Source organism: Mus musculus, chromosome 1, assembly GCF_000001635.26.
Source record: "Mus musculus strain C57BL/6J chromosome 1, GRCm38.p6 C57BL/6J".
Classification (NCBI taxonomy): Eukaryota; Metazoa; Chordata; class Mammalia; order Rodentia; family Muridae; genus Mus; species Mus musculus.
In genome coordinates, this window is record NC_000067.6 from 185202167 (window position 1) to 185226512 (window position 24346).

At 43.3% G+C, this 24346-nt stretch overlaps 1 protein-coding gene across 2 annotated transcripts in view; it reads left to right on the forward strand.

The window, feature by feature from the left end:
• The first annotated feature begins 1921 nt into the window (after positions 1-1921).
• The window catches only part of Rab3gap2 (RAB3 GTPase activating protein subunit 2), an 82669-nt gene continuing 60244 nt past the window's right edge, over positions 1922-24346 (forward strand). Inside the window, exons 1-2 of one of the 2 annotated variants that reach the window (XM_006497216.4) lie at positions 1922-2187; positions 19679-19743. In XM_006497216.4, coding sequence (XP_006497279.1) covers positions 2076-2187; positions 19679-19743 — 177 coding nt within the window. In that variant the 5' untranslated portion in view covers positions 1922-2075. The remainder of the gene's footprint in view (positions 2188-19678; positions 19744-24346) is intronic. The other variant, NM_001163754.1, reaches the window with a different exon arrangement.

A 24346-nucleotide genomic window follows, 5' to 3' on the forward strand; every position in this document is an offset into this window, starting at 1 on the left:
TTTTTTTTAAGTGTTTTTATATGTGAGTATGCTGTCTTCAGATACACCAGAAGAGGGCATCAGATCACACTACAGATGGTTGTGAGCCACTATGTGGTTGCTGGAAATTGAACTCAGGACCTCTGGGAGGGCAGCCACTAAGTCATCTCTCCAGCCCATCTTTTTTGCTTTTACACATCTCAGAAAGTAAGCTAAGGGGCCTAGCAAACACAGAAGTGGATGCTCACAGTCAGCTATTGGATGGATCACAGAGCCTCCAATGGAGGAGCTAGAGAAAGTAACCAAGGAGCTAAAGGGATCCGCAACCCTATAGGTGGAACAACAATATGAACTAACCAGTATCCTGGAGCTCTTGTCTCTAGCTGCATATATATCAGAAGATGGCCTGGTCGGCCATCAGTGGAAAGAGAGGCCCATTGATCATGCAAACTTTATATGCCCCAGTACAGAGGAACGCCAGGGCCAAGAAGTGGGAGTGGGAGGGTGGGGGAGTGGGTGGGGGAGCGTGTGGGGGACTTTTGGGATAGCATTGGAAATGTAAATGAAATAAATACCTAATTTAAAAAAAAAGAAAAAAAAGAAAGTAAGCTAAATGGGTTTCAAGAGCTTCATCAGAGACAGAGCAATTTTTTTTTTCATTTACAAAATTAGGATAACACATTCTTTTGAAGTCAGCCATGGTACAGTACACACATATAATCCCAGTGCTTGGACATTGAGGGGAATTGAAGGTTTGAGGCTAACCTGGACTACATGGCTAGACCTTATCTCAAACAATCAAAGAAACAAGACTCCTTGAAGATATTTATGACAGTCTAACTGGGCAAGATATGGAAATGTACTTTCAAATCCAAGTAAAAGACTCAGGTTGGTCTTTAATTTATGTGTATATACTTCAGTAAGTATTTATCAAGGACTCAACTGGGTGCCAGATCCCATGCTAGAGACCAGGTATTTAAGGGGTTAAACGGATCCCCAGTCCTCCAGGAGTCTATAAGGATGGTGCTTTCCTTATCCAAAACCCAAAGGAAAAGTACAGGGTCAGTCTCCCCAGCTCTGTTCTGCCGTGCTGTTTTGTTGTTCTTTCCCGCCTAGCATTCTCTCAGTTTTAGTTAGCTGAGTAAGTAATTGCTTCACTTGGCCTGTGTTAGTCACTAGCTTTTTAGTTCCGTAGGAATGTGTCCCTTTCTGTTCCGAAGCTCTGTGCCTAGAGTGTGGCTGGCACGGAAAACACTAACAAATACTTGTTGGGCGGTTAGATGAACAAACGGATGAAAAGGCAAACGGACGATTACAGAGCACCATTCAATACTGCGCTGGTCCTGTTACTACATCGGGCTTTCACAGAACCGTGGCAACTTATAGATAGGAGTATTTATTTAATACGAGCCCTTAAGGAGCTGCTTTCCATCGCTTTGTTACTTGAGACACTGTTTTTGCATTGTAGCCCAGGATAGTGGCTTCAACAGCCAGAAATTCACCTGCCTCAGACTGAGGTAGGAAGGATTACAGGCATAGGCGCCGCAGACTCTTTTGGGAGTTGGGGTATAGGTGCTGAGGATAGCCTTCCACATTAAAAAAAAAAAAAACAAAAGCACAAACAAAATTACGAAGTTCTCAGGCACCTGCCCACACTCAGCTTAAACCGCCTGATCTGCGAACGATCTAGGTCGTGTCCGTAGAAGCACACCAACAAGATTGTTTGGGTGACTCAATGGCCCCCGCAAAGTTCAATTAGATCACCTTTGGAGGAAGGCCAGAATGACGGGACAAGCTCGCCCAAGAAAGAATGCGGCCAGGCTCCACGTCTAACTCTCCGCCACAAGACCGCGAGTCACGTGTCCGAAGCTGCACCCTCCCTCGGCTCCCGCTCGGCCCGCGCACGCGCAGCTTCGGGGCGTCCCGCGCATGCGTAGCACCCTCCCCTCGCGAGGAGTGCTGACAGCTTCCGGTCTGGCGTCCCCGCCCCCCCAGGGTAGCTGAAGCTTTCGGGGCTCCGTGCTGTCAGCCTTCGGGTGGAGTGGCCCGGGCGTGGCTAGGGACCACGAGCCCCGCGAGGCGGGGTCCCTGCAGCCATGGCCTGCTCCATCGTCCAGTTCTGCTCCTTCCAGGACCTGCAGTCCGCGCGCGACTTCCTATTCCCTCACCTGCGGGAGGAGACCCCCGGCGCCCTGAAGAGGGACCCGAGTAAGTGTCCCGGCGACCGGGACGCGGCTGCAAGCCTCCCTTCCCTCGGCGTCCCGTCTCTCTCAGCCTCAGCCTTTTGCGTCTCCTGTCCTGTCGCCTGTCTGTCACCGCTCCCCACCCCCTCCTTCCCAGTCCCAGCTCCACGTCTTCTCCCTATGCACACCACCTGCTCAGAGATAGCATCCTCCGTCCCAGTCCCTGCCTAATGTCAGCCCTCCACCCTGTGCTTGTTCCAACTCCCATCCTTCTCCATTTCTGGCACTGTATGTAGCCTTTGCTCTGCCCCTTCAAGAGGTGCTTAGCATCCCCACCCTCTTCCATCTCTTTTCTGTCATTCAGATTTACGGAATAAATGGCCGATTGGCAAGTGAAGGGTTTTTAAGGTGGTGAGTAAACTGCCAAGTAAGAAAAGTAACCTCTTAGGAAGTGAGGAGAATCCAGGGTAGGAACTAAAATTACAGCCACATGGTCGAGAAAAGTTAATTGGCGTCTATTGAGGTGAGAAACAGCGCCTGTTATTACCATCAAACAACGTTAACAAGCCCTACTTCATGAATATAAATCCCAAAGCTGCTTACTAAATGCTGCGTATTACCTGAGGATTTTATTATATGCTCCTTTATTTCTCCTTTTGAAAGAGGGTATCTTACTCTGCTTTCTTTATTTTTAATATGAAAATCACTTTGCTCTGTAGACCCAGTAATAATTTTTAAAAAACCACTCTCCTTTTCACTATTTAGAAGCTATCCCAGGGCACTAGGGAGATTCTGCTTCCTAGTAGGGTCTGTCTGAAAAGTAATGTTTGAAAATATCAAATATGGGAGGAACTAGGGATGAATAGTTTGTACCAGTCATTGCTGCTCCCTACCACTTAAGTTTGGTAGTTTCCGTCTGGTAGCACTATGATTCACTGGTAATGTCACGTGTGAGTGAGGGTGCTCTAACATGATAGATGGCTTGACAGGCGCGTGTGTTGAGAGAGAAAGAAGGCCATATCTGAAATGCTTGTGGAGACGTCCAACACTTGGTATGGCAGCTGGAGTCAAGGTGATAATTAGTTAAGGGTGAAGTGTGGTTTCAGTCTATAGAATGCTAACTGTTGTGTCGTGGACTCGCTACTGACGAGAACCTTAGGAAGAGACTGAAGTTGGGGAGTCTTGTAAGGGTTCTTGGGGAGATGGGAGAGAGGGGCACCAGGTGATGGAAATGTCTCAGAAGCTGAAGGAGAGAATCTGACCCTGGTGAGGGGTGGTCAGCAGTTTGGGAAATGTGGCAGAGGTCAGATAGCAGTGGTTTGGGGACGATGACAGCCACTGGGACCCTAGTGCCATTTCAGTGGCACAGTGGCCAGAAGTGTGGGTGTAGGGCCTTGGGGGAATTGGAAAGGGGAAAGTGAGGAAGGTTGTGTGGGACAACAGACGTGGGGTGAGAAACGGGATGTAGAGAAGAGGGGCACGCTTAGATTCTTCTAATTAGATTTCAACAATAGTCCTGGTAAGCTTCAGGGGGTGTGTGTGTGTTCTCACATTCTCCTTATAATCCATAGAGGGGTTTTTGTTGTTTTTTTTTTTTTTTTTAATTATACTTAAACTTAAACATCAATCATTCTGGGCCAGTGAGAAGGCTCAGCAGGTAATAGCTTACTTCTAACCCTGACTACCTGGGTTTAATCTGAAGTACCCACATGATGGAAGGAGGGTACTGACTCCTGCTAGCTCCCCTCATCCCTACACATATACTGTGACACAGACGTGTGTTGTGCTACACACACACACACACACACACACACACCCTAAATGTTTTTAAAAACTACAATCCCTGCATGGGTTCTAAGACCTTTCCTTTGCTGCCTCCCTGCCCATTGGTTTTGAGACGGAGCCTGGGACTTACTATGAGCCCAGGCTGTCCTCGATCCTCCTCTCTTGTCCAGCCTCCTGAAGGCTGGAGTGCAGGTCCAGCCACGCTTACCTGTGCCTGAGTCCTCTGCTCTTGCTGTTGACTGTGCCTGGGACGTTCTTTGCAGATTTCTGCGTGCTGGTCACATCTTTGAGTATCAGCTTAAATGTCAGCCCCTCACAGCAGCCTTTTCTGACCACCCACTAGCCCCCCTGCTCCAGCTTCTTATTCTCAAACATAGCATCGTGCTTTGTCACTATCTCTGCGCTGTCCGTGTGGTGCCTCGGGACTTAGTCTGACTTTTGAGGCCTTCAAATGTGGCCATGCAACTGAGAAACCACAGTTTTAATTCAGCTTAAAAGCCAAATGTGGATTATGGCTGTAATAGTTTTCTTGGTACAGGGATAGATGGTAAAAATCATCTATATAACTATATAAACTATATAGATTAAGGGCATAAAGTGAACTTGTCTTTGACCAACCATACAGGACTTGTCTAAGGACATGCAGTGAAGCCAGCTGGGAATGCAATCACCTTGCACATATAGACTCTGTCTATAGGCTATTAGACTTTTAAATTGGAGTTTTCAGTTTGTACATATTGGCATTATTATGGCTGAAATCCACTCATTTGGAAAATAAACAACTAGCAACCCCCTTTCAGAAATTATATCTAACTTGTATAAATGCAGCGTTAGTTTACAGATAAAAGTTGACAACATAACTTGCTCAACAGATAGATAGCGTACTAGGCTTTCTTAGAATGACTCTGGCTACAGAGCCATCTTACAAAGCGTCCAGATCTGCATCACGAAAGCGTTGCCTCAAACTGTTGTTACAGTGAAAATTGTATAAAGTGAAAGTGAAGCTGGGAGCTCCAGGTGTGTTCCAGAGGCAGAGAGCACATGCAGCAAGGCCCTGGGTTCGAGTCTCAGTACCAACTAAAAGCAAAGTCAAGGTAGCAGAGCCAGTAAGTAGGAGCTGATAGACAGCTGATGTCCGGTGGCTTTTCTGTTCTTTGCTGTCTTAAGTGGTTATTTACTGGGAAGCAACATTCCTCCAGGCATTTTAAATTTAAATTTTCTATCAGATACAATATTAATTTGTTTACATAGTTCATGTCAAGAGGATATGTAAAACAAAAGATCTAGTTACTTGTGAATTGTGGAGGCTTATCACTTGACTTAATACTTTTAATAGTACTTTCAGTGTGTATACCAGTTATAGAAAACAGCTGCTACCTGGACACCAAAACCTACAGACTATAACTCAAATGGCTTTTTGTTATTTTGCATTATGAATTATAAGACTATAGTTTGTAGCTTTAAAAAATATCTCGAACTCTGACACGGAGAGATGGCTAAAGGCTAAGAGCACTTACTGCTCTTCCAGATGCCCCAGGTGTGAGTCCCAGCATCCACATGGTGGCTCACAACCACCTACAACTCCAGATCCAGGGGATCCAACACCCTCTTCTGGCTGTTGGGGACATAGGCACACAAGTGGTATGCATTCATACAAGCAGACAAACCATAAAATATAAATAAAAATATAAGTAAATAATGAATGAAATACCTTGAACTCTGGTTTCCCAGGTGTACTGGCTGATTTTATGTCAGCTTGACACAAGCTAGAGTCATCATAGAGGAAGGAGCTCCCACAAGATCCTGCTGCTGTAAGGCATTTTCTGAATTAGGGATCAATGTTGGAGGCCCAGCCCATTGTGGGTGGTGCCATCTCTGGGCTGATGGTTCTGGGTTCTATAAGAAAGCAGATTGAGCAAGCCTTGGTGAGTAAACCGGCAAGCCACACACCTTCATGACCTCTGCATCAGCGCCTGCCTCTAGGTTCCTCCCCTGTTTGAGTTCTCGTTCTGGCTTCCTTCAAAAATGGACTATGCTGTGGACGTGTAAGCCAAATAAACGCTTTCCTCCCCAGCTTGCTTTCGGTCCTAGTGCTTCATTGCAGCAAGAGAAACCATAACTAAGACCCCAGTGTTCACAGTTAACAGTAACTGTTCACAGTAGTTAGAAAGCAGACACCTATTTCAGACATGAGATCTGGCTTTCCTACTGTGTAGCTCTCAGGGGTAAGCGTGAGCCCCGTTACACAGTGGTACAGTTTCCAGTGAGGCTGCTCTCGCGCCTAGAGTCTGAAGTGGAAAAATAGTGAGTAAACGTGTACACACAGTGTGTAGGCAAAAGAAAAAGCAGATAATGCCGGCACGCAGAGACAAATATCACATGTCAGAATATTTGAGCATGATCTGAGTACTGCAGTGTGGCTCTTAGTTTAGCTAATAGTTGTTTCCTGTTGGCTTGCTTTTAGAAAAGAGAAGGAAGCATCCGGTAACGGCCGGAGCCACCAGAACTAATGACAAGGTGACTTTTTACTATAACCTTTAATGGGTAACAAAGCATATTGAACATCAGTTTTTTATACACAGTAAATATTATTTTATGTCTGTAGAGAGGAGGAGGCCATTAGTAAAAATGTCAACAGCTACCAAATGTTCTTAAAAGAGGAAGAAGGTTACAGAGAAGTTCTTCTCAAAAGGAAATGGACACTTGCGTGTTCTTTAGCCTCTTCATTTGGTTAATAATATATTGAACACCTCCTTTGAATTAAGCTGGACAACGGGAGGGCGGGAGGGCGAGCAGGCGAGCCTGATGAGCATGCGGGCTACCACTGAGTCACTCTGCAAAAGTTCTCTTTACATTAAAAACAACAACAAGATAGTATGTTGTTAAATTGTCCAGGTGGGACTTGAACTCGTTCTGTAGGCCAGGCAGGCCTTGTACTGCTGATGCCACAGGCTTGACTCACCAGACTTGGGAGTTGGAGACCAGCCTGGGGAATGTAGTAATTGCCTAGGTGACAGAACGGTCAAAGAGAAAGAGAGACAGAGAGATAGACATAAGAAACAGACTGAATCCAAATAGCTAAAACAAAGTTTTGAAACAGCAAAAAGACTCAGTAGTTCAGGATTTCAAAACATACTACAAGGCTACAGTAACCGAAACAGTGCGGTGGTGTCAGTCAGAGAGACAATAGTAAAACTCCTAGGTGCCTGCCACCTCACACTCCTTTAGCAGAAAGGAAGTCAGAGGTGTCTTTTCATCGCAGATCCTTTCCCTGTGCACACCTCACATATACATTCCCCAAAGAGAGAATCTTGTCCGCTTAAGAAAAGAGATGCAATGTCCCCCACTTCAAAAGTGTTGTGACCATAAGAAGAGAAAGAGCTATAAGAGTATGTTCTGGCAGGGTGGGGGGAGGGGGGCCCAGTGGGCCCATGCCAAGGCATCCCTTTCCCCTGAGGGACCAGACCCACACTGGTATAGTATAGAATAGAATTTATTTAGGGCATGGGGAAGGGAGTTACGAGGGTAGCAGAGGCAGAGAAAGAGAGGAGAGAGAAGTAGGGGCTGGCCATGGCCATGTGGAGAGGGGGAAGGGTAGGAATGGAGAGCAAGGGGGCAAGAGGTAAAAGAGAGGCAAGAGCATAAGAGGAGGGGCTAAGCAGCCCCTTTTATAGGGCCAGGCTCCCTGGCTGTTGCCAGGTAACTGTGGGGAGGAGCATACCTGGCTGCTGCCAGGAACTGTAGGGGAGGAGTTAGAGGGAATACCAAGCTAAGCCCATCAAAACCTGCTGTGAAAGCTGGCTACTCATGCCCCACCCTGCAGGTTATAAAGCATCAGCTACACCGTGTGGTAGCTTCTAGCCACATGCAGCTACATTTAACTTGAAATCAAACAGAATTAAGCAATTCAGATCCTGAGTCACGCTGGAAAGCGGTTAGTCTCCAGCTAGAGCCCCTGGCTGATGAGTAGTGCAGATGCAGAACACTGCCTTCGCTGTAAAAGCCGCGTGGAGAGGGCTGCCTTAGTGAGAATCCGCCCAGACCCCTGTGCCTCGGCAGCCATTCGGCACACACGCAGAAGCTGCCTGAGAATTCCGTTGTTAAATTACATGTTACCTGATTTTATATAACACACATCTGTTCCCTCCTTTGGCCTACTTAGCCATGGTGGTATTTTTCCAAACCTCTGTAAAGCTCTATGACACTTTCTGACTGCCCAATACCCGAACCAAGACCCCACCGGATTTCCTATCAATGAATATTAAGGTTGCTTTTCGTATTCTTGCTGTGCGAATAATGCTCCAAGAAGCCTTGCTCATCTTGGTCACATTTGCCAAATCATTCTTAAATCAGTGTTCAGATTCACTCTGGTGACTACACATACTTGTTAGAGATTGTCATTACTGTGTGTGTGCGCGCGCATGGACACATGTGCCATGGTGCATGTAGGTCAGGAGACAACTGTAGAGTTGATGGTGTGTGTAGGTCAGGAGACAACTGTGGAGTTGATGTTTCCTTCCATCTCTATGAGAGTTCTGGGAATTAAAGTTTCATTGGGATTTTTAAGCTTTTTTTTTTTTTTTTTTTTTTTTTTGGTATTTGAGTTTGAACCCAGGGCCTTAACTTGCTTAGACAACTGCTCTACCTACTGAGCAACAATCCCAGCCTATTATAATTTTAAATTTTAAGATACATATGTTTTACTGATACATAGTGAAACATGAATTCATTACAGCACAGTATTTCAGTCCATGTATGAATGTGTCATGATCAGACTGGGACGATCAGCATGCCGATCATCTCAGACGGTCACAATTTCTTCCTGTTGGAAACAGTTAACATCCTCTCTGCTTGCAACTTTGAAATATACAGCTAGTAATGTCACCTGTTGTTACTGTACTGTGCATAGAACACCAGTCACTCCTTCTGTCTATTCACTCCTCCTCTGTATCTCTCCATAACCCATCACCACCGTGCCAGCCATCTCTCAGCCCCTGCCCCTGTCCCTGTTCTCACACCTTTACCACCTCTGCCAGCCACTCTACTAACCTCTCTGTTTTTATGAAGTAAATGTTGCTGTCATTTATTTGTTTTGAGATAGGGACTGGTTGTTTGGCCCAAGCTGGCCTAGAGCTTACTATGTAGTCCAGGTTGCCTTTAAATTCAACAAGATCTGTCTCAGCCTCCCACGTGCTGAGATTATAGACACAAACCACTATGGCTACTTAAACTTTCCACCTTCCATATGTGAGTGAAAATACACGGTATTTGTATTTCTGGACTTGACTTAACTCATTTGACATTATGTCCTTTCATTTTGATCCGTGTTGCTGCAAATGAGAGCTCATTTTTAATGGTCAAATAGTGTTCCATTATGCACATGTATACTGCATTTTCTTCACTGATCCATCAATAGATCTCCAGGCTTAATTCTATATCTTGGCTGTTTTGACCAGGACAACAATCAACACAGGAGTGCATCTCTTCAACCTGGCGATTTTCTTGGTTCTGTATCCAGTCGTGGAATACAGACTTCTACCAGTTTTGTTTCTAGAGTTGTAAAGAATTCTGTGCTGTTTTCTCTGGTAGTTGTACTAACTTGTAGTGACTTAATGTATATTGGCAACATGGGTGTTTCTCCGTATCTTTGCAGGTCTTCCATTCTTGCTGCTGCAGTTTTCCATACACTTCCTGGGCGTTTTGTCTGTGTCATTTGCCCAGTTTTAATTGGATCAAAGTTGTTATTTTACTATTGAGTTGCTTGAGTTCTGTACTATTCTAGGTCATCATCGTTCTGTCATTTCCTGGCTATTACCCTTGGATTGGTTTTTAGTTTTGTTGTTATTTTTTGATCCTACCCCCTAATACCTACCTATAGCCATGCTATGTTTTATATTTTATAGTAGCTCCATAGTTTCAGCTCTTACACACATGCCTGAGTGTTTGTTTGTTTGTTTGTATAGAGTTTATTGAGGGCATGGGAAGGGGCATTGGGAAGGGAGGAGAGGCAGAGGAAGAGAGGGGATAGAGAAGGACAGAGAGGGAGAGAAAGAAGAGAAAAGGAGAGGTCTGCCAGGAGGGGGAGGGGAAGGGGAAGGGGAGAGAGGGAGAAGGGTGAGGGAGAGAAGAGAGTCAGAAAAAGAGAAGAGGTAGAGAGCGCCTAACTTATTTTTTATTTGATTTTTATATATGGCTGTTGTATAGGGCTGTTTTACAAAAGCTCATAATTGACTATGCTTATATTTTTAACATATTAATATTAGATTGCCATTTGTCTTTAGCTTTATTAATAGGAAAGAGTTTGAGATTTTTTACTTTATTTTTCTGTTCTTTGAGAACATCTTTGTATTCAATATATTTTAATCACACCCACCTTCCAACCTTTCAGCTTCTCTCCCCATGTCCCTCCTCCAATTGTCCTTTTTTTTTTTTCTTTATAACCCACGGAGTCCAGTTAGAGCTGCCCATATGCACATGGGTTAGGGCCACCCACTGCACCATGGGAAACTGTAGGAGCTGTGCTCTGAAGGAAACTGACTCTTCCTCCCTCAGCAGCCACCATCTGCCTGTCGCTCTTTCTAGGGTGAGGCCCTGTGCCTCTATCTCACCTATGCTGGAATGCTGACTGGCTTGATCTCACACAGGTCTTGTGTAGGCAGCTACAGTTGCTGCTTGCTTTTATTTTGAACTTTCCTCTGTTTCATTGATATACTTATTGATTGTTGTCTATTTTAATGCCATAGATTGTCTCTGCCGAGTTACTCATCTCTCAAGAAGGTGACAGGAATGGCCTTACACATTTTTCTCCCAAGTGAGCTTTAGAATTTAATACTTTTTAAAAGCCAAATCTAGCCTGGCGGTGGTGGCACACACCTTTAATTCCAGCACTTGGGAGGCAGAGGCAGGCCTCTGAGTTTGAGGCCAGCCTGGTCTACAGAGTGAGTTCCAGGACAGCCAGGGCTACACAGAGAAACCCTGTCTCAAAAACAAAACAAAAACCAAAAAACCAAACCAAAACAAAAAAACAACCACCAAAAAAGCCAAATCCATATTGTGATTTTGATGAAATTCTATTCATTTGGAGAGGGTTGGCATTTCCTATGACTAGATAGTGTCCTTTCATGCTAAACTTATTGAGTGTAACAGGCAGAGAATAGCTATATTAAAGGCACGTAGTGTGAGATATGATATATGACTTACATGTGAAATGACTATTACAATCAACTTAGCACATTTGTCACCTCACATCCTGTCTTTGGAGGACGTGGAGGGCAAAACACTTTTTTTCTTTACCTTTAGCAATTTCAGGTGGACAGTATAGTACAGACCTAAGCTATCTGTTGTTTTGATTTCAGAAATGCTAACTATGAAGCCAAACACAAGAATAAACAGGCATCTTTATATCTCTCTTTACTGTGCATCTAAACTGTTACAGGGGCTCAAGTGATATTGTTTTCTTTATGTGCACTTGAAAGAAATCCCCCATAACTATGATACAAGATTCGGTTAGTATTCCAAGGATTCATTTTTAACTATAAAAAATGATTTCGGGGCTGGTGAGTTGGCTCAGTGGGTAAGAGCACCCGACTGCTCTTCCGAAGGTCCAGAGTTCAAATCCCAGCAACCACATGGTGGCTCACAACCATCTGTAACAAGATCTGACGCCCTCTTCTGGCGTGTCTGAAGACAGCTACAGTGTACTTACATATAATAAATAAATAAATCTTGAAAAAAAAAAAGAAAAAAAAAAAGAAAGAAAGGAGGAAAGACAAACAGTAAGAGAAAGGATTTAATTTAAAAAAAAAAATGATTTCCACAAGGAAAGTGGTTGAGTATTAGAAAAGGTTAAGGGAGGAAGATATAGAACCGGAGTCTCGAGACTACGCAGAGATTAGTTTCAGTCATTTTTACCCCCTTGTCACATTTCACTCTGGCAAGTGTTCCTCAGTCTTGGTCGGCGGGGTTCCCTCCTCTGTGCCATGCATGTGCCTCTGCACATAAGAATCTTATAAGACCACCAGAAACTCTTAGGACTGATACTGAGCAAAGGGAGCAAGGTACAACATTATTGTTTAAAAAATAGCTTTCCTTTATACAACCATACTGAGAAAAATTAGAAAACAGCCCTATTCACCATAGTCTCAAAACCAAACAAACAAGGTTGTTAACCTTAGAATAAATGTAACCTGTGACGTGATCAACCTCTATGGGGAACCTGAAAGTACCGAAGAGAGAAGCTAAGGAAGACACTGGAAAGTGAAAAGCCCTCCATGCTCGTGGATTGTTAATGTGGCCATCTTAACAAAGAACATGCAGCTTTATTGTAACCCTGGTCACAACTCCAGCACCATTCTTTGCAGAAATAAAAAACTAAAATCATAATTCACATGAAAGCACAAAGCACCCTAGTTAGCTGAAGCATCCCTAAATAAAAGAATAAGAATGGAGGAGCCAGGAGCCACCATACTGGATTCAAAGTTGCCATATGATATAACAATGGAAGAGCCACCATACTGGATTCAAAGTTACCATAGGATGTAACAATGGAGGAGCCACCATACTGGATTCAGCTACCACAGGATATAACAATGGAGGAGCCACCATACTGGATTCAGCTACCACAGGATACAACAATGGAGGAGTCACCATACTGGATTCAGCTACCACAGGATACAACAATGGAGGAGTCACCATACTGGATTCAGCTACCACAGGATACAACAATGGAGGAGTCACCATACTGGATTCAGCTACCACAGGATACAACAATGGAGGAGTCACCATACTGGATTCAGCTACCACAGGATATAACAATGGAGGAGCCACCATATTGGATTCAGTTACCACAGGGTCACAGTAATGAAAGCAGCATTGTGTTGACACAGAGAAAAACACAGATCAAATCAATGAGAGCGGTCTGAGCAGCTTTCAGATACCTTAGTTTTGACAAAGATGCCAAAAACACACTGGAGAAGAGACTACATTTTCATCATGTGATATTAGGAAAACTTAGTGCCTACATGTAGAAGATCAAAACTAGATCCTTAACTACCACCACAGACAACATCAACTCAAATGGATCATCAACCTCACATAAGAACCCAAACTGTGAAACATCTAGGAGAAAGTGTAGAGAGTACTCTGTAAGATAAGTGCAGAGCAAAGGCTTTCTAAAAAGGACTCTGGTTGTCCAGGAAACAAGGCTAATATTTGGCGAATAGGACCCCATGAAATTAATATTTTCTATTCAGTAAAAGTATCTGAAACTGCCAATAAACAGGCAGCTTACAGAGTAGGAAAAAACCTTTTCTTGGCTACACTTCTCACAGAAGATTAGAATATACAGAGATCTCAGAAAACTAACCATGTGAAAACAGGCAGAATCGACCCGAACAGAGTCCTCAAGAGAAGCAGTAGAAGTGGCCAAGAAACATTTTTTTTAAAGTGTTCATTATCATTAGCCATCAGGGAAATTAAAATTTAGCTTACTTTGATATTTTGACTTGCTACAATCAGAATGGCTATTATCAAGACAACAACTGTTTGTGAGGGTGAGGAGAAAGAGGGACCCACATTCACTGTTGGTGGCAGTGGGCCTAAACTGGCGCAGCCACTATGGAGTCAGTGTGAAGGGTTCTCAGAAAACTAACACTAGAGCTCTCCCATGACCCCACTCTACCGACGCTGGGCTTTAGTGAAAGGGCTGTGTACCAGGACATAAGTGCACATCCACTTCACTGCTGCTCAAGTTGAGCAGTCGATAGAAAATAGAACCAGCCAGGATGCCCACCAACTCATAATGGGGAGTGGAATTATCATTCAGCACAAAAGGAAAATGAAATTAAGAACTTTTCAGAAAAGTGAATGAAACTGGAAAGTATATAGAGTAAAATAACAAAAGCCCAGAAAGACAAGTATCACATGCCCTCCTCTCATGTGGATCCTAGATTGGGATTTTTAGATTTCTGTATTTAAGATGGAGTGATACCTAGAGAGGCCAGGAAGCAAGGAAGAAGTCAAGAGAGATGCAGGGACCCCTTTCGAGGGAGACAGTAAAATATGTTTGAAAGCAAAGAGAATACTAGGGATAGAAAGGGTTAAACAGAATTAATGGTAAGTTCTTTTAATATATAAGATGTATTATTTGGCTTTAGTGCTGACCCATTTAAAAACCAAAGTAAACAGAAAGCACAGTGGTCTTTACGTGTGACTACCTCTTGCATGATCACCTGGAAAGAGCTCTGTAGGAAGGCATGTAGTTAATATGACAGGCTAGGCAAAGATCGAGTGATGTTTGCAGGTTGGAGACTGCAGCAATGAGGCGGGTGCAGCTGTTAGCTTCATCCTGCTAGAGAGAAAGGTGGGGCAGCAAGGGGTTAATTAAACTGCCCAAGCTCTACAGCTCTCCTGGGTAAAATTTATTATCTACCCCAGGCGCCCTAGTACTGTATCATTACTTACTCCAGACTTGCCTGCCCTTAGCTCCGTAGTTACTGCCACATGTGCTAGTGAGCCTTTGGAATGTGGCTCGTACAGGCAAGACATGCTCAAAGTGCTGCACTGGGTTATAAGACTTAGTATGGGAAGTCTTACCATTTCATTTATATATTAGAATGATAGCATCTGGTTATATTATATTTAAATATAATATTAAATTTAGTCCTTTTAAGTGCAATTACTAGTTAATTTAAAATTACATTTGTGGCTGCTGTTGACCCTGCCTGACAGTGAGTGGGCAGCGATTGATGGCAGGGAGGAGAAGATGGTATCAGGCCGTTTGATCTATGTTGACATTAGTGTTCCTAAGACCTGTGATCCCTGGGCCATCAGGCAGATATGTGGAACTGAGTGTGTGTGGGAGGGCCTGAGTGTGTATAGGAGAGTCAAGGCCTGGAGCCCTGGACCCATGCAGACTGCTCAAACTCCTGGAGAAAGGGGTGGTCTCCAAGCCACCAGTCATTCTTACTTTTTAGTTTCTTTCTTATTCTTTTGTTGTTTCTCCCTCCCTCTCCCCAGAGGGAAACTGGCAGGAAGTCTGTAATTCTGGGGTTTTGAAGGCAAACAAAGTAATGTGATTGCTATTTTATTTTTTTTCTGATGAGTTTTGTTATGTTGTGCTTTAATAAAAGGAGAGACACATGCATTGGTGATAGTGTCGCTTACTTTTGGATATTGAGTGGCTACTGATTATTTAAGGGATAAAAATCCAGTTACAATCACCCTATAATGTGTCCTGTGGCCATTGGTGTTAACGAGTTCCACACAGCTCATGATGCAAACTGGGAGCCACCAGTGGCTGTGTGGTGTGGTGGTTTTTGGATCACTATGCTGCTCCCGGATCACCTCAGAAGTTGCCACTCAAGGCCTCATTCTACCACGCACCTGCATTTGAATTCAGACCAGGGCTTAGGACTTTTGAATTATTTTAAGACTACAGAAGTTACAGATCTAGTTACTTGTCTAAGAGACAGTTGCCGTAGAATAAATATTTCTAACTTTTCTTTGTAGTAATAGATAACACATTAAACAGATTAATCTTTTTTTCCTCGTGATTACATGAACTTTCTAGACCTCAGGTTTTACAGAAATGTTCCCTATTAACATAAAATTAAATAGTTCATAATTTAATATTAAGCACGTTCTATGCTTACCTATAACCTTGATCAATGATTAATCAGTAAGGAAACAGCACTATAACATGGATGGTATTCTTTTTAAAGCATGGGTCTTGGGGGTAGCTCTGGCCCCCACACTTGCTCAGTGAACATGTTAACTCACCTAGCTGTCTGTTGATAGTCTGATGATGCTGAGAATATATTCCCATGACAGTAGGAGCTCGCTAGGTTATTTTTCTTTTCCTTCCGTTGAAAGTGACTTTCTAGTCAGGCATTGAAGAGTGGGTAAGCCTTCATTGACACAGATTTCTTAATATATTTCTCAGGGCCGTTCTCTTTGGCATGCTTTAAATTGTAACATGAAGAGATATTGGATCTCTGTAGGGGCAGGAAATCTAAACAACTGCTGTCTTCCGCTTGACTGTATGAGTCATTTGTGAATTGAGTCAGGTTCTTTTTATAACGATATAAAGGAAATATAAAAATCCCTTTTATAGTGTTGTACATTCAGCAGAGATTATGTTCTCTAACTGAGCTCTTTGGAGGCTGGCTTTCTTTTGTATCTGGAAGCTAGCACGGAGAAGATGCTACTTTTTGAATGAATGAATGAATTAGTGAGTGAGTGAGTGGCTTCTTGGAGAGCTTTTATTCTGCAAGGTTGTTTTGATGTTCTGGTAATTTGATATATGAATAATTTTATAGCAATTTTAAATGTGAACCATGAACTTTAATTTCTCATTTAAAGACAGTACATTTTCTGAAACTGTTTTGTTGTTGTCTTGTGATTTTTGGTTTTTCAAGACAGATTTCTCTGTGTGGCCTTGGCTGTCCTAGAACTAACTCTGTAGATCAGGCTGGCCACAAACTCAGCAATCTGCCTGCCTCTGTCTCCCACCAGCTGGGGTTAAAGGCGTGTGCCACCATTGCCTGGCTTCTAAAAGGATTAGGTTGACTAAGTTGTCAGAATCAACCCACAGTGAGATCGTTTGTTTTGGTGATGTAGTCAGGTGAATGAAGACAGTGTTTAATGGATGATATGGCCAAAGAACCAAATTTAGTTATCCAAAACAGTTTGAAGACATTGTTCATCGTATAGGATTGGCTGGCCTTCAACTCTGTAGATCAGGTTGGCCTCAAACTCACAGAAGAGTACTGGTATTTAAAGGTTTGTATCACCACTCCTGGGAAATTGTTCAAGTTTTTAAAACCTCTCTTAAGGGCTGAGTATCAAGGAGATATTTCTATTTAAAAAATAATTTAAAACAAACAAACAAAAAAAAAAACCCAACCAAACAAAAAATAAATATGGGCCAGTGCACTTGCTCAGTTGGTAGAGTGCTTGCTTAGTGTGCATGGAGACCTCGGTGTGACTCACACAACTGCAAAACCCTGGTGTGGTGGTGCACACCTGTAGTTCTAACACTATTAGGTGGAGGAGACAGGAGGATCAGAAATTTAAGGGTCATCCTTGACTCTTTAGCAAGTCTAAACTAGCCTTGTGTACATGAGACTCTGTCTCAGAGAAAGAGACACAGACAGACTCTGTTACCATTTGGCCTTCTCCATAAGCCAAATGTTTCCCTTGTCTTTGTCCATCCAGGGATCCAATGCCTTCTTCTGGCCCCATGGGCACTCACACACATGTGCACTCACACATACAAATGGATAAAAATAAAAAGGAAGAATGATGTGACTACTCACAGGGTGTGTGCTCGTGTGCGTACCTGTGAAGTGTCTCTTGTCCAGGGTCTGGAGCAGTCACATCACTTAATGTTCATCTCTCTCCAGCCTAAGACAGATTCTTTAAGAGCAGGGAATGTGTGTGTACTTTCCTTAGGTCCTGCTACAAGGTCGGGTACATGGTATTTAACAGAGCGATTGTTAATTGACTTGTATCTGGAAACCTGTTGGCCATGTGATTTTAATCAAAGGGTGATGCTATTTTAGGACGTAATATATGCCTAGCAGTGAAATTTGGATTTTAGGAAGTAATTATTTGGCATTTAAGTGCTGAAGATTAGACTGTTGTTAGTACAAACTAATTGAGCAGTGATTCCAAGTACCAGACTGTAACACTTGGAAATCATGTCTGCCTCCTTTGTTTTGGCAGTCTTTAAAGCTAAGTGTGTGAGTGAATGTTCTCATTGCTTCTTTCTCTGTAAATCTTTAAGAGCCTCTTCATCTTCCATGCTACTTTTCCTCAGGGTTTGAAAGCTGATTGCTTAAATATATTCTATTTCTACTTCATAGTTGTTATATTTGATGGCTAAATCATGATGGCTAGCAGTGAGAACTTAGGCATCAGATACAGAACCCCGTGGGATGCTGCTAAGTCCTGCTGTGGCCCCACAGTTCTCAGAGGTACTATTCAAGGAAACTAAAGCTTACAGATGAGGCAGTTTGCTTCCTCGGAGGTAGGAAGTGCTGCATCTGGGATTTGAACAAGCACTAGGTACTTCATAATGCATTTCATAAATAAAACATTGATAAAACATCTGCAGTGTGAGTCTCAGGCCTGAGTCTCCCTGGAAATTCATTGGTTTTAACTTTAATTTGGGATGATAGAGTATCTCATTTTTGTCTCTGATTGCTTGAGAATGGTAATTCTAATCCTCTGAGTAAGTTCTGAGCAAAGTATATAAAATCAGCATGATCCATCCAAGGAACGGTGCTTTCCAAACCTTCCTGAGGTTTTTAATTTCTTGTTGCTTATATTAGTGAATATGTTTTAATCTAAGGAGACTATCCCAGGTGTAAGAAATAAGAGTATCAAAAAAGGGTAGGATAGGGGACTTGTCTTGTTTTAGAATTCAGGTTCTCCATGAATACCTTGTCCTATCAAGATACAACATACAGTCGGGCAGTGGTGGTGCATGCTTTTCCAGCACTCTGAGAGGCAGAGGCAGGTGGATCTCTGAGTTTGAGGCCAGCCTGGTCTGCAGAATGAGTTCCAGGACAGCCAGGGCTACACAGGAAAAACTTGTTTCAAAAAACAAAAACAAACAAACAAAAAAGATAAAGAAGAAAGGAAAAACAATTCACTTTGAAGCTATCATTATGAAATTTTATGTGTTTGTTGCTGTGTATTTATTTATCTTAAGTAACAAGTATTTGTTATGTTTTGTGTGTGTGTTGGGAGCCGCCCCCACATTCGCCGTCACAAGATGGCGCTGACATCCTGTGTTCTAAGTGGTAAACAAATAATCTGCGCATGTGCCAAGGGTATTTTACGACTACTTGTACTCTGCCTTTCCCGTGAACGTCAGCTCGGCCATGGGCTGCAGCCAATCAGGGAGTGATGCGTCCTAGGCGAAATATAACTCTCCTAAATAGGAAAGGGGTTTCGGTTTCGTTATTGGGGTGGCTTTCGCTTTTGGGGCTGGGGGTTTGCGCTCCTAGCTCCTGAAGATGTAAGCAATAAAGTTTTGCCGCAGAAGATTCTGGTCTGTTGTGTTCTTCCTGGCCGGGCGTGAGAACGCTATTAAGATGTGTGTATAGTTTTTGTTTTTGTTTTTGAGACAGAGCCTAGGGTAGCCTAGTATGTCCTCAAACTTGGCTATGTAGTCAAGGCTGGCCTTGAATTTCTGAGCTTCTGATCCTTCTGCCTCTATCGCTCAAGACCTGTAATTATAGGCATGTGTCACCATGCCCAGATTAATTTTTAAACTCACCTTTACATTTGATTAAACGTGGATCTACTCAGTGTCCAGTATTTTAAGTAACTTGCACACAGTTATGCTAGGTAGAGACTTGGAAATTAAGTAGGATCTATGCTTCTTGCTTCATACTGTATATGGCCAAACCCTGAGGTGACAGCTCACACAGTCACGTTCTTCCTTAGCATTGACATTGTACAGAGATGGCTTCTGCCAGGTACAGTGGCAGGCATCCGTGATCCCAGGAGGAGATGAGGCAAGGGGATCTCTGAGTTCAAGGCCAGCCTGGCCTATGTAACAAGTGTCAGAACAGCCAGAGTTACACAGTGAGTGAGACTGCCTCAAAAACAACAAAACCAAACAAACAAAAAAATTTCTTTCTGTTGTATTTAGAGAAAAAAAATTAAAAATATGTTAAACCTTTTCATTTTAATTTCATGTTCTCTCTCTCTCTCTCTAGGTAAAACATCAAGCTGGGAAGATGATAGTTGGGGAGCATGGGAAGAGACAGAGCCCCGAGAACCTGTGAGTGTTTATAACAGCATGTTTTGTTTGTATTCTTGTGTGCGGGTGGGGTATATGTGGAGGTCAGAGGAGTCAGTTCTCTCCTCCTCCCATCCTTAGTGGGTTCCAGGCATCGAACTCAGGTTGTCAGGCTTACATAATAAGGCCTTTACCCACGGAGCCATCTCGCTGGTTCTCTGCATGGTTTTTGAGAGTGACATTTCCTTTTGGAATGATAGTGACACATTTGCATATCAGGTTGACATTTAGAAAAAAAATCTGTCACAAACATTTTTACGTTTACTTAGTAGTAACTAACTAGATATTTGCTTTAAGGATCTCAGTGACTTGACAAATAGTTGGGCACTGTAGTCTAAGCTACAACAAAAGACTAGACTTTGTGATTCGTGGTGAACGTGTCATTGGCTGTGGTCCTGGAGGGCCACATCAACTCCAAGGACTTAGTATCTGACAGTGCTCTTCTTGATACGTCATAACATGGCAGAAGATGGATGAGGGATAAAGAAAAAGGGAGGAAAAGAGTGTGTGTGTGTGTGTGTGTGTGTGTGTAAACTCACCTGTCCTCATAGCATACCTGCTCCTGTTATAGCAATCCCATCCCCGAGAGCAGCATTCATTTGCTCACTTTGTGACGTCACTTCTCATTGGTCCTCAGCTCCTCATTTTACATTAGGGTTTAGGTGTCTAACATGGCCCTGGGGACTCAGTGGATCCACAGCAGCAGGCAATGGAGAATGTTGCTTGCTTGGGTGGTTTATCCCTCAGCTATTGTAGATGCTTTCGCCTGCTCACTCAGGGAGTGTTTGTTGTGCCTGTCATATCATTTCAGGCCCTTTTAGGCACTGAGAATATAGCAGTGGCCAAAGCAGACCAAGTCCCTGGACATCTTAGTATGCCTTCGTCTGTGAGTCATGGACGATCTAACGTAAACTGCTCTAAGCAACAGGAAACTTCACGTAGTAGGAAATCCAGACCTAGGAGAGCTCCTACGCTATTTGGTCAAGTGGTCGAGCTCTATGTGTCGTCAGGCTTTTAGTGTTTGTCTATCTATCTATCTGTCTGTCTGACTGACTTGTTTCTGTCATGGGCAGTGTGGCAGTATTATTGTGACCAGAGGGAGAGAAGTACTTGGCCCTTCACTTGCTCTTCTGGGGGAGTAGCTTTACTTAAAAGCCATTTTCAACCCTGCTACATCACTTCTTGGCCATTTGACATCCAGAAATAGCTTGTTTCTGAAATCATTGACTTTTGTGTGTGGAGAGACCTTCTCTTCCATTCTATGATTTGTGTACTTCCTCAATTCATACCATGTTTGTGGTGTTTTTATTCTTTTCCTCTTTTCCCTCGGTTAGTCTACTTTATTTTAGCTTTTTGTTCTAGCATAGCAGTTAGTTTCAAAACTTGAGTTTCGATAACTTCATTATTTTTTCCTGTTTCATTGTCTTTAGTTATGTCTTTGTTTTCTAGATTCTTAGGATAGCATTATAGATAATTTATTTTAAATGTATTTTTCTTGTAATATAAATCTATATGTTCTTCTGTGCTCCCACAGGTTTTGTTGTGTGTTTTCAATTTCATTCAGTTCAAAATGTTTTCTGATCTCTTTTGGCTTCTTTTTTATCTGTGAGCTAGAAGTATGTTCCTTAGTTTGTAGATGCAGTAGTCTTCCCTTAAGGATGAGGGGGACTCTTCATGAGACCCCTGTAGGTGCCTGAAGCCTCTAGGAGAGCTACAGATCCTATATGTACTACTTATCTCATATGTACATGTGCATACCTTTGAGAAATTTAATTTATAAGTTAGATGCAGTAAAGATAGTCACAACAATAATCAGCAATGAGGTTGAAACATTTTAACAATATGCTGTAATAAAATTGCCAGCAGCATCCACCTTTGCATTTGGGAGTCATTATTAAGTAGAATAAGTTATCTGCTCTATGATATTCAGGCTGTTGCCTTAATAAACAAAATGACTACTAAGAGACTGATGGTGAGTGCAGTGTGCTGGACAGAGGCAGAGTTCACAGCTTCAGGACCCAGGGCCGGTGGAGTGGGACAGTGTGAAATCTCACTGTGGAAGTCAGAAGAGCACATGTTTTAGAACCCACGGTGGCCCACTGCTGGCATTTTCTCCTGGCTTCAGATGACTCGGTCACAGAAGGAGAACTGCAGAGAAGGAAAACTGTTATCGGGAATTCGCCAGATTTCTTTCTGCTGAGTAGTTCTGATTTTACCCTGTTATCAGAGGGCTGTTATGTACTTCCAAACTGTTGAAATCTATAGAGCCCATTTTATAGATTAATATATGGTCTGTTCTAAAAGATGTTCATCTCTGGGAAGAATTCTGCTGTTGATCGGGAAGGTTCTCTATATTTCAGGTGGGCCGCTCTGTTCATGTCTTCTCTGTTCTTCCTGATTTCTGTTCTTTGCATCAGCGAGAGAAGAAAGTGGAAATGTCCGTGTTTTGTGGAGCTGCCTCTTCCTTTGAGCTTTGCCAGAGTTGTGTCAGGACTGAGCAGTTCTCCTGTAGAGCGAGTGTCTCCCTGTATGCTTGTCGTACTTCTCCACGGCTCCTGCTTGGAAGTGTGCAGTGTCCCTGCTGGTGTGTAGTATATCTGTCCTGTCTGCACCTCACACAGGCTGTTCCTCCATGGCGTGCCTCTTTCCAAGCCTTTCCATCTTAGCTGACTTAGGGTTTTGAAGCTAATTTGTGTTTTTAATAGATAGCTGGATTTTGCATTTTTAGTCAGCCTGATACATAAGGCTTTCATCAAGGCTTTCATTTTATGATTTTGTGATTGTTGTAGTTAAATTTCCATCTGCAATTTGGCTATTTATTTTGTATATACCTCATCACTTTTTAGTTCCTGTATTAGTCACTGTTCCCTAGGGGAAGCGAATCAGAGGAATGACTATGTTAGAAGGGACCTATTAAACTGGTCCATGACATGACCCGAGTGTCTGACAAAACCCTGGAAACTCAGAGCCTGTAGCTCTGAGTTAGTCCATGCCTCTGGCTGTCTCAGCAGTCCTAGTGTGGTGCTGAAGGCCTGGAAGGTTCCTGGAGAGCCACTGTCTTCAGTCAGTGTTGGAAGCCTGAAGAAGCAGGCTTCTGTATCAGTGAAGGTGGGGTAGATGAACTTGGCAGCAGGAGCAGAGGCAGACAGCAAAGGACCTCATGGTGTGGGCTGCTACTGGAAAATGATGCCCACATTTTAAGATGGACCTTTCCACTTTAGGTATCGAAATGGAAGCCTGTCTTCCGCTCAGTGCTCAGCCATGAGGTTCTTCCTAGTTCTAGTTGGTGATAACCAGGATTGGCCGTCAGAGTGTCTTCTAACTCTTTACTCCATTCTCTGTGTTAAACAAGTATTTAATGTGTCATTTCAATCACTCAGATTTGTGTCAACATTGTTACGTTACATGTATGTTATATTGGTGACTTGCATACTATATAATTCACTCTTAAAGTATACAACTCAGTTTTCTTAGTATTCTCAAAGTTCTCTAACTACTGTCACCATCGAAGTTAATAATATTTAATTACCCTAAGAGAACCCCCATTACCCATTACTGGTCACTTCCTAGACTTTCCTGTCCTCCAGTGACAACTGACTGACTTTCTGTGTATGGATTTACCTGTTTTGACTCACTGGCTCCTACCCACTCCCAGTTCAGACCCCATCATGGTTTTTACCTACATCGTTTGTTTGTGGTCTGGAAGGCCTCCTCCTTTTCTTTGTTTCTCCTCACAGCTGTACCAGGCATGTCACTCAGCAGAGGTAAGACTGTTACGTCAACTACTTTCTGTGATTATGAGCAACCCTAATGGGTTATATCCAGAGGCACAGCAAGTAGCAAAATGAGAGGCTTGTCAGATACTCAAAATTCAGAAGTCCAAGTCCTCGCCAAGGTCACAGATATTATCACCCACAGGAAGGTAAAGTGGAAAGGAGACTTCGAAGGCTCCTGCTAGGAACAGACCTCAGACTTCCCCAGAACAAAACTGGATTTTGTCCACATTCAAGATGATGCCAACAGTGGAACCAGAGTGTCTTGCTGTACCCTTTCTGTTCAGTGGTGTCCAGGCACTGCAACCATAAGCACCGAGGGTGTTCTCAGTCGGCTGCCGTTGGGCAGAGGCTGAGTAGTGGAGGAAGGTGAGCTTTTGCTGCCATTGGTCCATCACTGGAGAGCTAGTCCATGGTGAGGCTGGATCATGAAGAGAATCTACAGAGATGTTTCCAAGAGTTAGTGAGGCAGCAGCCACCATAGCTGAGTCCCGTGCTGAGAGGCCGGCCCGTCCGCTGGACCCAGGTGCTCTGTTTCTGTGCTTGCCATCACTGCTCTGCAAGTTGACTTGAGAGAATAAAGGCGTTTGCAGCAGAGAGGCTTGGTGCCAGAAGTCCGGCGAGCCTTTTTAAGGAAGAAGAAGCCTTTTTGCTCTTCTGGTTCTGAGGTGTCAGCTGTCACACAGGCTTAGTGGATACTCAGGACTCAACGGAGTGGAAGTCACCCATGAGGAGTTGACAGCAGCCAGGAGACAAGCCGACAAGTTAAATGCCTTGAAAGATGGTGAGAGCAGGAACATGATCAAAATGAA